The 14,291-nt window shown below is 41.4% G+C and overlaps 1 protein-coding gene across 2 annotated transcripts in view; it reads left to right on the forward strand.

Moving 5' to 3' along the window:
• Positions 1-14,291, forward strand: part of lpin2 (lipin 2) — a 121,516-nt gene that overhangs the window by 23,631 nt on the left and 83,594 nt on the right. For both annotated transcript variants that reach the window (XM_072570378.1, XM_072570377.1), the window contains exon 2: positions 12,448-12,636. In XM_072570378.1, the coding sequence (XP_072426479.1) occupies positions 12,457-12,636 (180 nt within the window). In that variant the 5' untranslated portion in view covers positions 12,448-12,456. The remainder of the gene's footprint in view (positions 1-12,447; positions 12,637-14,291) is intronic.

Below are 14,291 nucleotides of genomic sequence, written 5' to 3' on the forward strand. Positions count from 1 at the left end.
AAGGGGATGTGCTCCATGACTAGCTTATGCCAGCCTGGAGGGATTTTCCGCCAGCCACCCTAATAGAATATTCTTTCTAGCACAAAAAGGATACTGAGAAGCCTTTTTTTTGTGTGTGCATCTAATGAAAGTGAATTACCAAAGCCAAGAAGAGCAGATACCAGTCTATGTCCACCTCCTTCCTCAAGGCCTTCTCTATTTCACTGACCAAGGTGCTTCAGTATGACCGCAGTCTATGGCAGGACCAAAGGCAATGAGTAACCGTGCCCATGCTCACTTTACATTAAGACACATTGGAGATGCTGTCCCTTTTAAATTCAGCAAGGTGGTCTGGGACCAGATGGACCCTGTGGAGAATATTCAGTGGCAAGGCATGGGTCCTGTTGCAAATCGAGACCCTCTTGCATTTTCCCAGATATCCTCCCATATTTAAGAAGAGATCCCAGTGTCCAACTCCCTCTCCTACACCTTACGGAGCCGTTATGTCTAGTCCAAAGGACCCTCTCCCAATAGGTGATAAGTATTGCTAACAGATAATGTATCCTCAGCACTCAACACCTTCCTCTTCATGCCAGACCTATAAGGCTCTGTTAGAAGTGTGATCTGTTTTTGTGAAGTTTCTGATTTGAAAGAAACAAGAATTCCCCACTGGTCAATTCATATTTCTGAGCCAACTGGTTAGAGGACATCAATATGCCTGCTTTGAATATATCACACAGGCAACACATGCCGTTAGCTGCTCATAGTTTGAATCCAGAGTCCATTATCCTTGGCTGAAATTATGGGTGTCAAAAATGATCTTTTGGCAAAATTGCCATCATTCTGATGCATTGCCCTCTGCCTTGGCAGTATTGATGACTATTGGGCTATGGCAATATTCCTTAACTGTTCTCATTTTGTCCAGGAACAGCAGGCTAATAAGGGGACATCCTTGGCTGAAATGCTTCGATGTCCAACGAAAGTGAGTGAGGATCCCCCTGGGTCCAATCGTTCACATAAGATGGCAACGAGCTTAACTGATAGTTTTTGATATCTGGGAGGCCCACTCTTCCCAGTCTGTAAGGTAACTGCAATTTAGTCAATTTTAATTAGGGGGCTGCTTGTGATACCAGGTAAAAGAACTAAACCAGCTGTTCAGTGTTCTAAATATTTGCTTAGTGAAAAGCAGAGGAAGCATTCGCATTGAATACAACCGGCAGGGCAGAATCTGACCTAACCAAGAAATCGGAAACATCTCCCATCTATGAAGGTCCTACCGAATAAATGGATAAGATAGGCTTGAAATAGCTAATCAAAAATGGGAGTAATAAATATATTTAAGTGTGAGAAAGCCCTCCTGCGACCATCTAAAAGGAAACCGAGATCCGCCATCAGGATCAGGCACTCCACGAGACCATTCATGGGAATGGACTCTGAATTCACAAAATTGATCTTATAAGCTGAGAAGCCACCAAATAGATTGATGCAATTTATCAGGTGAGACTGTTGGGTTTGTTAAGAAGACAAGAATGTCATCCACATACAGTGCAATCTTGTATGACTTCAACCCCACTTCTGGAGCGGCTATATGGGATCCCTGCATATTGTCTCTGCTAGCGGTTTGGTCACCAATGTGAAAAGCCATGGTGACAAGGGACAGCCCTGTTGACCGCCCCTACAAATATTAAAATTGCTTGATGGAACACCATTGGTGAGGACTGCGGCAAGAGAATCACTATACAAAACCTCCACCCACTTGCTGAAGGTCTCTCCCAGGCCAAACCACTTCAGAGTATGAAAAAGATATGGCCACTCAACCCTGTCAAATTTCTTTTCTGCATCTAAGGAGATCACCAATCCCTGTACCGATCGCTGTCGACATACTTGGAACGTGAAAAGTAATCTGCTGACCTAAAATGTCGCAGATTGATGGATAATGAACCCCGACTGGTCCTCCTCCTTAATGATGGAAGGCGGTACAGGTTCTAACCTTAATGCCAGTGTCTGATTTTTGATGTCAATATGTAATAGTGACATGGGTCTATAGGAAGCACAGTCCCTGGGGCCTTCCCTTTTTTTATGAGAGAGATATTCTCCACTCTTTGAGATGGTGGGTGGAGGCCACAACTGTGAGTCATTAAACATAAAAAACATTGGCCTTGACAATATACTTGAATTCCTTATAGAACTCACTGGGGAGCCCTTCAGGGTTCTGCGTCTTTCTATTCCAGGGTTGCCTCACGGCCTCCTGCATCTCTTGCTCTGACAGTGGGGCATTGAGGAGAGACTTTTGTTCAGACTCGGGTCACTCCTGGAAGATCGAAATTTTTAAGACTCCATCCTAACCCGCCCACTCTCTCAGCTTTCAGATTGGTATAATTCAGAGTAAAATTTCTAGAATGCTGCGTTAATCCTATTAGACTCATAGGTCAAATTTCCATTGTGAAATTTGAAGGGGAAGGGGCATTTTTTTTTTCCCCGAGCAAAATATGCTAAGTACTTGCCCCACTTATCCCCATGCTCAAACAGCCTTTGACTTGCAGATGTAAGCTACCTCTTGGCTGTCCGCATGAGCATGGAGTTCAGCGTAGAGAAGCGCCATGATCCTCTGCAGTTTAACCAGTGACAGCCTGTCAAAATATGTCTTTTCAGTTACTTTCAGATGCAACTTGAGCAAGCATTGCTGATCACCCGTCCGTTGCATCTTACTGGCTGAATAGGAAATAACCAACCCTCTTGCATAGGCTTTAGCTGTTTCCCAAAAGATGGATGGGCTACTGGCTGAGCTTTATATCTAAAAAAGCCTTGAACGCAGCAAAAAAGAATTTAATAAACTTGCTATCCTTGAGGATGAAGTGATCCAGTTACCAGTGCCTCTAGTCAACCACTGTATCCTTACTCTTAATCATTAAACACACTGGGGCATGATCGGAAATAGTGATTTTTGCCAATTGTATATGACGCCACTGAGCCCAGATTAGATTACTTAGTGTGGAAACCGGTCCTTCGGCCCAACAAGTCCACACTGACCTGCCGAAGCGCAACCCACCCAGACCCATTCCCCTACATTTACCCCTTCACCTAACACTACAGGCAATTTAACTTTGCCAATTCACCTAACCTGCACATTTTTGGACTGTGGGAGGAAACCGGAGCACTCTGAGGAAAGCCACGCAGACACTGGGAGAATGTGCAAACTCCACACAGTCAGTCACCTGAGGCGGGAATTGAACCCGGGTCTCTGGCGCTGTGAGGCAGCAGTGCTAACCACTGTGCCACCGTGCCGCCCAGAAGAGCTGTAGGGGTCAGGAAAAGATCAATGCTAGTATAGCATTTATGTGGGTTCAAAAAGAATGTGAAGTTCTTGCCAGTAGGGTGAAGGTGCCTCCAAACATCTACCAACCCCAATTAAGCATTCAGATCCCTTTAATTGTTTAGATTGCAAAGAAGATATCGGCAGGCATTTGGGCAATCTGTCGACTGTGGGGTCTATGAGACAATTGAAATCCCCTCCTACGATGATATATTGAGATGCAAGGTTAACTAGTCTAGAAAGTCTGTCTGACAAGAATATAAGGGGGTGAGCTGGGGGACAATAAACATTGAAGATTGTATATTCTTTCCCCATGTATCAAAGCTTTAAGGATTATAAATCTCCCGTGTGTGTCTTTAATGCACTCTAATAACCTAAATGGGAGATATTTTTTTTCTTACTAAAAATGGCCACCCCTCTACTCCTGTTGAAAGCTGAAAAATAAACCTGGTCATATCCCCCAGCTTCAAATGCTCTATATCATCCACGTGCCTTTTTTTTTGTAAAAAGGCAACATCCACCCCCTCAACCTTTTTTAAAGCCGGAAAGTACCTTCTTTCTCTTGATAGGTGAATGACCCCTCTTAACATTCCAAGTGCATTTTAAATGTATCCTGAACCATAAATCTTCTATAGTACAATTTGGACTCCATAGAGGAAGAACCTGAGCTATATATCACCGAGCTTTAATGCAAAATAATCCACAAAACCCAAAAGCTACATAGACTAAAATAACTAACTACAGCCAACAAATCTGCAAAAGTTGCAAAAACTATGTACAGCAAAAACAGAAAAACAAAAATTGCCAAAGGTACTGATTGGAGGGTAAATTCCTCCATTCAAAGGGAGTACCTACACCCCTACAACCCTGTTAACAATCCCAACTGCCCTCTCAACTCTTACCATCTCGGGTCGCATTATGTACGCTGACCACTTTGTAGAGAAAAAAAAACCCAAAAGCAAAGTTAGTGCTATCAGCAAGTAAGCTAAAAATAAACATGTCACCCATCCTTTAACATAGAGATTAAAGATAAATACTCTATCCAACCTGGACATAGTTTCATGCAAGTTATTACTGGAAAGGAGACTCCTCTAAGTCCTTTCTAAAGTAGAGCAAACTTGAACAGCTTTGTCCTCTTCACCTGTTCGGCCGTTCGACTTTAGTCAACGTGTCCACAAAGTTCTTTTGCTTTCTCTGGCGAGTCGAACAAATGTATGGATCCATTATGATTGATCCAAAGCACCGCTGGATATCTTTAAAGGATACTGGATCCCAAGCGCGCTCAATCTCACGACGCCATCGTAGTACTTCCTTTTCCGGACCACCTGCCATCGCGAAGTCTTTAAAAAAAACATGACCCTGGACCCGCTACATACCAACTCCCTTGAATCCTTCTGCTGGGCTCTAGAGGCTTCCATGACTCTCTGCTTGTCTTTATAATGATGAAACCTCACCAGTGCAGGGCATGGGCGCTGATCCTCACATGACTTTGTGCTGCAATCCAGTGGGCTCTTTCAATTGTTAGCCTTCCATTCTCAACCTTCAAACCAAGGAACCTGGGAACCACTTCTCTAAGAACTGCACTGGTGCTCACCTTTCTTGCCCTCTGGTATGCCAACAATGCACATTCCAACAAATGACAAGAAAGTAAACAATAAACCAATTACAGGAGGGAATTGAACTAGCGTAGCAAGTAGGATATTATTAGTTATAAATCAAAAACAATATCAAGGTCTCCCTAATCCCAATTGCAGCTACTCCTATTCTACTATTGTCTTTTTGCTGAGAGATCCTGTGGTAGCATGTTAATAGGGTAGCTAAGGCAACGTTTGGGACGCTTGTCTTTATTAGTCGAGGCATAAGTTAAAGGGATCAGATGTTACATTGGAACTGTATAATAAGCTGGAGTACTGTGCACACTTTGGTCTCTGCACTGTACAAAGGATGAGATTGTGCCGGGGAGGGGTGTGTCTGTATGCAAACAGAGATTGAGTCAAGGAAGTTGCCTGGGATGGAGCACCTTGTTTACTAAGAGAGGCTAGATCAGCTCAGGTTGTTTTCTATGGAGAGAGAGGTTGAGGACAGACCTGATAGAATGTGTGTAAGATTTTGAGGGGCATGGACAAGCTGAACAGAAAGCAGTGTAGCTGAAGGGTCAATAACAAAGGAGGCATAATATTAAAAAGGTCAAAGACAGGAGGTTTAGATGGGATTTGAGGGTAAACCTTTTCATCCAGAGGGTGGTGGAGATCTGAAATGTAGTTGAGCAAAGTAACCTCTCAACATTTAAAACCAACTTGGATGAGCACTTGAAGTGTCATAATACTCAAGACTATGGGGCTAGGGTTAGTAGGTGGGACTAGTTTAAACTTGGTGTAGCTTTGACAGAACAGACTTGATAAGAGGAAAGACTTTTTCTGTACTGTACGATTCTATGACCCTATGACAAAGAACAACCATTCCCAGTGCTTGGGGGAAATCAAAGAACACCTGCAGAGCACAGTGTTCTTTGGGCGGCACGGTGGCACAGTGGTTAGCACTGCTGCCTCACAGCGCTAGAGACCCGGGTTCAATTCCCGCCTCAGGCGACTGACTGTGTGGAGTTTGCACGTTCTCCCCGTGTCTGCGTGGGTTTCCTCCCACAGTCAGGTGAATTGGCTATGCTAAATTGCCTGTAGTGTTAGGTAAGGGGTAGATGTAGGGGTATGGGTGGGTTGCGCTTCGGCGGGGCGGTGTGGACTTGTTGGGCCGAAGGGCCTGTTTCCACACTGTAAGTAATCTAATCTAAGCATGGACAGCATTTTAAAAAAAAGGATCATCTCCTGTATGAGAAATCATGCAATGAATACAAGATGTAACAAGAAAAAAGATTATAAGAGAATGCAAAAATTAAAACTGTGCATCACCATGTTGACTTTGTATCAGAGAGACATCTTGGTGAAATCTGACATAAAATTGGCTTACTCTTGTAAAATGAAGTCTGTTTTAGCTGAACCCAAATTCAAAGTGACTGCTTAAGCCCCAATGATAGTCCTGCAAATAGGAAAGAAAATACTTAATTACAGTTGCAAGCACTATTAGTAATTACTAATAAATCTTTATTGTCATGGAAAAACCTACATAGTTTTCAGAGACAACAGAGAATATCAATATCAGATGAAAACACTTCTTATCTGTTGACTAACTTCGTGTTGCTGCTATTACATTACCATTTTTTTGAGGACTTTTGTTTAAAAGCTTTTGGACAGTGGTTTATTTGAAGTCCATGCAGAGGGATGGACATTTTTAATTCAAGAGTTTCTGAAAAGTCACTTTTTTTTGATATAACGAATTTTTGATTTTTGAAAAAAAGATACTTCTTAGAAATCTGTTAAGTAGCAGTTAAGGAAATAAATTAACTCAGTAAAGGTTTTCACTTTCTAAAAATTTTCATACCAGGCGTTTGCAGATAGAAATCGGTATTGGTTATTCAAAGCTGAGAAAGTCAGAGATCTCATTTGAGTGTTGAAAAGGTTACATAGGACCTGAACTGAAAGCAGTTAAGACAACCAATGACTTTGTTAAGAAAGGAAAATTTATCTGGATTTTACTTTATAGTTAAAAATGTTGGTATTGGGCATTTTATTTTATATACAATAGTAAATTTTACAGACAGCTTGGTTTGTTTCATTTTAGTTTGCATAATAAATTTCTGCTTTATGGTTAAAGCCAAACCTGTAGACTGGTGTACTTGTTTATTCACTCATGGGACATGGGCATTACTGGATGGCCAGCATTTACTGCCTGCTCCTGGTTGCCATTGAGAAGGCAGTGGTGAGCTGCCTGCAATGAACCATGCAAAGCACTTGCTGTAGTATGACCCGCAGGAAAGGAATTCAATAATTTTGACCCAATAACACTGAAGACATGGTGATTACATTATTTCCAAGTCAGTGTGTTGAGTGGCTTGGAGGGGAACTTACAGGTGGTCTTCCCATTACGTGCTGCCCTTGTTCTTCCAGATTGAGGCAGTTGTGGTTTTGGAAGGTACTGTCCAAGGATTTTTGGTGAATCTCTACAATGTATCTGAACACTCTGCTGTTACCAAGCACAGGTGGGAGGAAGGAGAGGGTGCATGTGGATGTCGTGCCAATCAAGTGAGCTGTTTTGTTCAAGATGGTGTCAAGCCTGAGTATTGTTGGAGCTGCATCCATCCAAACAAAAAAAGGGGAGTATTCCATCACACTTCTGACTTGTGACTTGTAGATGGCAGACAGGTTTTGCCAAGTCAAGAGGTGAGTTACTCGCTGCAGTATTCCTAGCCACTGACTTCTACGTATAGCCAGTCCATTTATGTGGGGAGGTCAGTTGAGTTTCTGGTCAATTGATGTTCATTGTGGATGTCAAGGGACAGTGGTTGGATTGTCTCCTGTTTGAAATGGTCAGAGCTTGGCATTTGTGTGGTGCAATTGCCAGTTGGCAGCCTATACCTGGATACTGTCCAGGTCTTATTGTGTTTGACCATGGACTGCTTCAGTGTCTGAGGAGTCACGAATGGTACTGAACATTATGCAATCATTGACGAAAGTCCTCACTGCCGACCTTGTAATGGAGGGAAGGCCGTCAATTAAGTCGCTGAAGATGGTTGGGCCAAGGTCGCTACCCTGAGGAACTCCCGCAGAGGTGTCCTAGACCCAAGATGACTGACCTCCATCACCCATAACCTGTTCTTATGAGCCAGGTACAATTCTAACTAGCAGAGAATTTGCCCCGGGATACCCCAAGATTCCAGTTTTGCTAGAGCTCCTTGTTGCCACACCCTGGTCAAATGCAACCTTGATGTAAAGGGCTGTCAAATCTCACCTCCCCTCGAGAATTCATCTCTTTTGTTCATGTTTGAACCAAGGCTGTAATGAGGTCAGGAACAGAGCGGCCCTTATGGAACCTAGACTAATTGCTGCTTCATAACGCTGTTGATGAAAGATTGCCATGCTCAATTTAATAAAATATCTGTTAGGCCAGATTTCATTCTGGGATTAAAATTGTGCGATAGCATCATCGCACGGGATCAGAATGACACTGAAATTTAAGATATTCGCACAATTTCAACAAAAACAAAGGTTATGTTTGCACAATCACATCAAAGGTGCAACTTTAACTGAATAGCAGGCAAACTTTCATGAAACAAACAGAATGGCAGCAGAAATTATTCCGCAATATTGCAAAACAAAAGTTCAGTGCAAGCATGATAGATGCAAGCTCCCCTTCTGTACTCTTGCAGTTGTGATCCATGGAAAAAAAAAAAGTGCTTCTTCTGCCACAAGACTTTTACCTCCAATGTCAATGTGTGACTGGAACATGAAGCTGGTGTCGGTTCCACACACACATTTGTGCACAACATCATTCCAGTCAGCCCATTCTCCTGCACACTGCTTTACTCGACAATATACTCTCCCTTATGACCAACGCTAAGTCAGAAGCCTAATCTATTGTTTGATCCCCTTGTCGTTTTACTCAGCAGCCTGTTCACCCTCCTTCAACCCCTTGACTTCGCTCGGCAATCAATTCTCACCTACGGCACCTTGCCACTGCACTTGCCAACTTGCTCCCCACTCGTCTTGCACCATGAACCTTGTATCAGCAAACCGTACTCCCCTTTGACACAGTCTTCGCTATAGTTGGCAACTCTCTCCACCCTTCAACTCCCTCACTGCATCACTTGGCAGCCTGCTCATCATTTTCGATTCGCTGTTCCATGCAATGCTTCGTAATGATCTCTCTTCCCAGGCCAAGTCCCTCAACAACATCATGTGTCTTTGATCTCTCCTTTCTCCCCCTGCCACTTCATTTGGGACACTGCTCAAATTCTTGCTTGCCACCTCCCTAGACTCTTGATCTCAATCCCTTCTAGGGAGACAGAGCAGAAAGACAGCATGGCAGTGACTGGTTGGAAGGGCAGACCAGTGCCTTTACACACCTGGAACTTACAAGAATGAGAGGAAACTTTATTGAAGTATACAATATCCTTTACAGCTTAGATGAGGAGAGGTTGCTTCCTGTAGTGGGGAGAGTCCAGGAGCAGAAGGCATAATCTGAGGATAAGGAGTCACCCATTCATGCCAGATATGGCGATTCTGTGGAATACTTTGCCAGAGAGAATTGTTGAATTGTTAAATATATTCAAGGCTGAGTTAGACTCCTAATCATTAAAGGGAATCAAGTGCAATGTGAAAAAAGGCAGGAAAGTGGAGTTGAGGATTATCAGATTAGCCATCATGTCACTGGCCTACTTCTGCTTTTATAATCTTATAGTCCAATCCAATGATCTCCTATTTCACCCAAACTGACTAAGCAACATGGTATGCCCTCTCAGCCATGCTCAGAGACTGAACAAATTGAAGGCAAGTCAATAAATCCAAGTTGTTCTCAACCCAGTTCAACAAAATCACTTTACACGAGGGCTGATATACTAGTTGACACTTAAACTGAGTAACCTCTCCCTCGTCTCAAGATTTTCGATGCAACTTAGAATGCCTACAAATGGTTAACATTTAATGCAGCCAAAGTTTCTGTGACTTAATGGGATCCCTGGCAATCCGGTCAGGCCAAAAGATTTAAAAGGACAGCACACTGAATCTCAACGTACTGCAGAGTTGTACAGCTTGGATACTAATTGGTGACTTCCAAGTCAGTGACCTCCTCCTTATCCATAATGGCAGAATATGAAACAGTTTAGAACATGATCACAATGAAGGTGAGGAAGGAGAAACTATACACATCACTATTTGATTTTTAAAAAAATGCAAAACATGTACCATGGTTATCCATTCAAATATTCATACACTGAACGCAAATTATTTTAACTATGATTTTTCCAATGACTACAAGAAACCAGCAGCAATACCAATAATTAATCACATATAACTAAAGAAATTTTAGGAAGCATGTCGAAGCAAGGAGAATACCTCCTATGGTCATGCTCTCTGCTTTTATAAGATTTTGGATTTATTTTTGCACGTACAGGTATTTGATTAACTTTGAATGTGGGTTAAAAGCAGAGTATTTTGAGCAAGCAAAACATAATGCCAGCAATAATATATCTGGGAATCTAATGAGTTAGTTTTCATGCTGTTTCCTCATAGTTGAAAGAAGCAAATGGAGTGTTGTCCATTTATGATCAAAAACCTCACACCCATTATGTTGAAGGTTTTGATTTAGTGCACACTGTTAACAATATGGGACAAATCAGACTTATTGACAAGTTCACATTAATAGGGGAAAAATCAAACTTCAGTCAGGTAAACATATGAGCAGAAACCAGTATCTACCTCCTTTGCCTAAAAGAGTTGCATAAAGGTTTTGGATTATTTTACTGCAATTTTACAGATAACAGTCAAGAATATTTGAAGTAAAACATTGTCTCGTTTAACATTTGATACTGATCGATTTTGCAAATGACTATAACAAAACAGCAAACATCAACAATTGGTGGGGGGGTTCCAAGATGGTGGCGTCCTGTTAGGATCGCATGTGCTGGGCTCTGCAGAGAACACCGACCCGAAAGAGCCAGGACCAATCCCAAACACTTTGCTGTGAGTAAAAACACAGTAAAGGAGGTTACTACTTACCTTTTTGTCCCTGCAGCTGGAATGCTGAAAAAAGAAGGAAGCTTGCCCAGGTCTGGGGACATGGCCCAGCCCTCTGAAGCAGCATGCTTACTTACTCACCAGACCCTGGTTGAGGAGCTGGCCAAACCTCAAGGTCTTGGCGAGGCAGATCTAGGAAAAAATAAAGCTGGCTCCTGTATCTGCTATGCTGCAAGACCTAGGAAAAAGGACAGACGAGTTGAAGTGCCAGGCTGCAGGGGTAGTTGCAGAGACTGACTCCTCCAACAGTCGGATTGAACCCCTAGAAACACAGGTCCGTGGTCAGTTAGATCTGGTAGACAACCTTGAAAACAAGGCAGAAGTTATACTGATGAAAAATAAGGACAGAAGATACCTGTTTGATGCATTCTAGATATTTGCATGGGTGGACTTCCAAAGAATACTGCAAAAGAAATTTGCAGTGAGCAAGATGGGCGTTTGGATTAGTTGAAAGCCAACTTAAATGTGTTTGACATTGCAAACAGAATTGTATTGAAACATTGTGCTTCCCAATTAACGAGGAGTAAATTCAGGCTAGACTCACAAAATGTTGCTTTGACTTTTTGTTTTGTTAGGGCCAAGTGATTTAGTTTATGGTTTGAAACTTGAAAGGGTTCAGAAGAGATTTGCTAGGATGATGCCAGGGTTGGAGGATTTAAGGAGAGGCTGAATAGGCTGGAGTTGTTTTCCCTGATGCACGAAAGCTGAGAGGTGACCTGAAAGAGATTTATAAAATCATGAGGGGCATGGATAGGATAAACAGACAAGTTCTTTTCCCTGGGGTGGGCAGTCCGGAAGTAGAAGGCACAGGTTTAGGGTGAGAGGGGAAAGATATAAAAGGGACCTAAGGGGCAACTTTTTCAAAGGTTGGTGTTTGTATGGAATGAGCTGCCAGAGGAAGTGGTGGAGGCTGGTACAATTGCAAAAAGGCATCTGGATGGATATATGCATAGGAAAGCTTTAGACTGATATGGGCCAAGTGCTGACAAATGGGACTAGGTTAGGTTAGCATAACTGGTCAGTATGGACAAGCTGGACCAAAGGATTTGTTTCTGTGCTATACATCTCTGACTCTGATAGAAAAAGTTGAAGTTATCCATTTGGGTATCACTTACTGACTTCATAATGAAAGACTGCTTGTGTTTTGTTTTTAAGATTGCTATTTAAAAAAAACTGTGCAAATTATTTAGTCCATGCTTTCCGTAGAAAGGTTTAAACAGGTAATTTCATGTTTTCAATCGCTTGTAAATGACATGTTTGCTCTCAGGTACTTTGCTTTATCCATTTAATTGGACTGTAAACTGTAATGTCAATCAATGAAATTCCAATCCTCATTGCAAAATTGATCAAATTACAGTTGGATCGATTGTTCATTAATAAAAGTGAATTGGTTGAAGTAAATGCCTTTAATGATCTTACAATATGCTCAAGATTTAATAATAAAATATGTAAACTTCAAATTATTCAAAAATGTTCATTTGACTATAAGAATGTTTGTGCAATGTTATTATTTTTTTTTAATTTTTCCAGTCCCAAACCATGAACTATGTTGGACAGTTACTGGTAACAGTTAAGGAATTGTACAAAGGATTGAATCCTGCAACACTCTCTGGATGCATTGATGTGATTGTCGTCCAACAACAGGATGGCACTTACCAGTGCTCACCATTTCATGTTCGATTTGGAAAGTTGGGGGTACTTCGATCGAAGGAAAATGTGGTAAGCTTCTAATTATAATTCGATTTTAAAAAGATGTTGCTAACAAGGGTTGAATGAACTTGAGTCACCTTGATCTTGTAATATCTTATTTGGTCTACCATAACACTGCAATTCTGTTTAATCTCAGAGTACAATTCTGTTTTAGAATTACAGATCCCATAAGATTTTTATTTTTATATTGCCTGTTTAATAGTTATCTATAATTTTAAAAGCTGAAACTTTCCAAGGCTTATCCTTTGCATTGAAGTTAGAGGTGCTAAAAGAATAATCTTTGAAAATAGTATGCAAAACAAAAGATGAAATATTTGACAATCAAAATCTTCTAGTGTTAAGTAATTTCGCTCCACTCGGCCATGGTAGAAGAGCACTATAACTGGCAAAGGAAGAAAATTGACCGATTGGTCCTACTACTGAGGTCTTTCACTAAGCAGTCAGATACTCTAAACATATAAATGCCATGTTTGATAGAATGAAAGCTAGTATAAAGTGTTTGTGCACAAATCGACTAAAAGTCAAAGATTAACCTGGTAATCTCCCTGCATGCCTTTGGGGTAGGTTTTCCAATCATTGAGAAACTTTTTTTTAACCCTAGAATCACTAGAAAGCAAACACCGAACAAGCATTTTTATTTTTCTGTTTTAAATAATACAGTAAAATTGAAAGAAAATCGGTGAAGAAAATCGGTGAGTTAAAAAGAGAGGCTGGGTAGGCGCTTGGCCTTTTTTTTTTCCCCTGGAGTGTAGCAGATTGCGAGGCGACCTGATAGAAGTTTATAAAATTTGAGGGGTATAAATAGGGTTCATGGGAGGTGACTCTTTCATTGGATGGGGAATTAAGACTAGAGGGCACATTTTTAAGGTGATTTGGGAGAGATTTAAAAAGTATGAGAGCAAATTTTGTGCACATGGTGGTGTGCGTGTGGAATGAACTCTGCATAAGTGATGGATGTGGGCACAACAACAGTGTTTAAAGACATTCTGGTAAGTACATGAGTAGGAAAAATTTGGAGGGATATGGGCCAAGATGAGGCAGGTGGGACTAGTTTCGTTTTGGGATATGTTTGGCACGGGCTAGTTACACCGAAGGGTCTGTTTGTTGCTGTATACCTCTGAATTGATGTAAAAATGAGCAGAAACAAATTGAACTAAAGATTTGGAAATATTCCATTTTAGGATTAAGAATTTGGCATTAACAACTACTGTTATTCTCTTAATTGACAGTTGTAGCTGCCCACATTAGTCCTGATAGCAAACTAATGAACTAATCCAATTAATTCTTAAAAAGAAATTGGAAGAATAAGAATGATTGCTAATTATGCAAAAATTCTTGCATTAAGAACATAGTTTTGCAATTGGATGACACTATTTATTTTTGTTTCGCATATTACGTAAACATTGGCCTGTCCAGATATTTGGTGAAGTTAATATGCAGAGTTTTCCTGAATTGAAATCTATTGTGTTCTGTACTCAAAGAATAGATTAGATTAGATTAGATTACTTACAGTGTGGAAACAGGCCCTTCGGCCCAACAAGTCCACACCGCCCCGCCGAAGCGTAACCCACCCATACCCCTACATCTACATTTACCCCTTACCTAACACTATGGGCAATTTAGCATGGCCAATTCACCTGGCCTGCACATCTTTGGACTGTGGG

Source organism: Chiloscyllium punctatum, chromosome 5 (genome assembly GCF_047496795.1).
Source record: "Chiloscyllium punctatum isolate Juve2018m chromosome 5, sChiPun1.3, whole genome shotgun sequence".
Taxonomy (NCBI): Eukaryota; Metazoa; Chordata; class Chondrichthyes; order Orectolobiformes; family Hemiscylliidae; genus Chiloscyllium; species Chiloscyllium punctatum.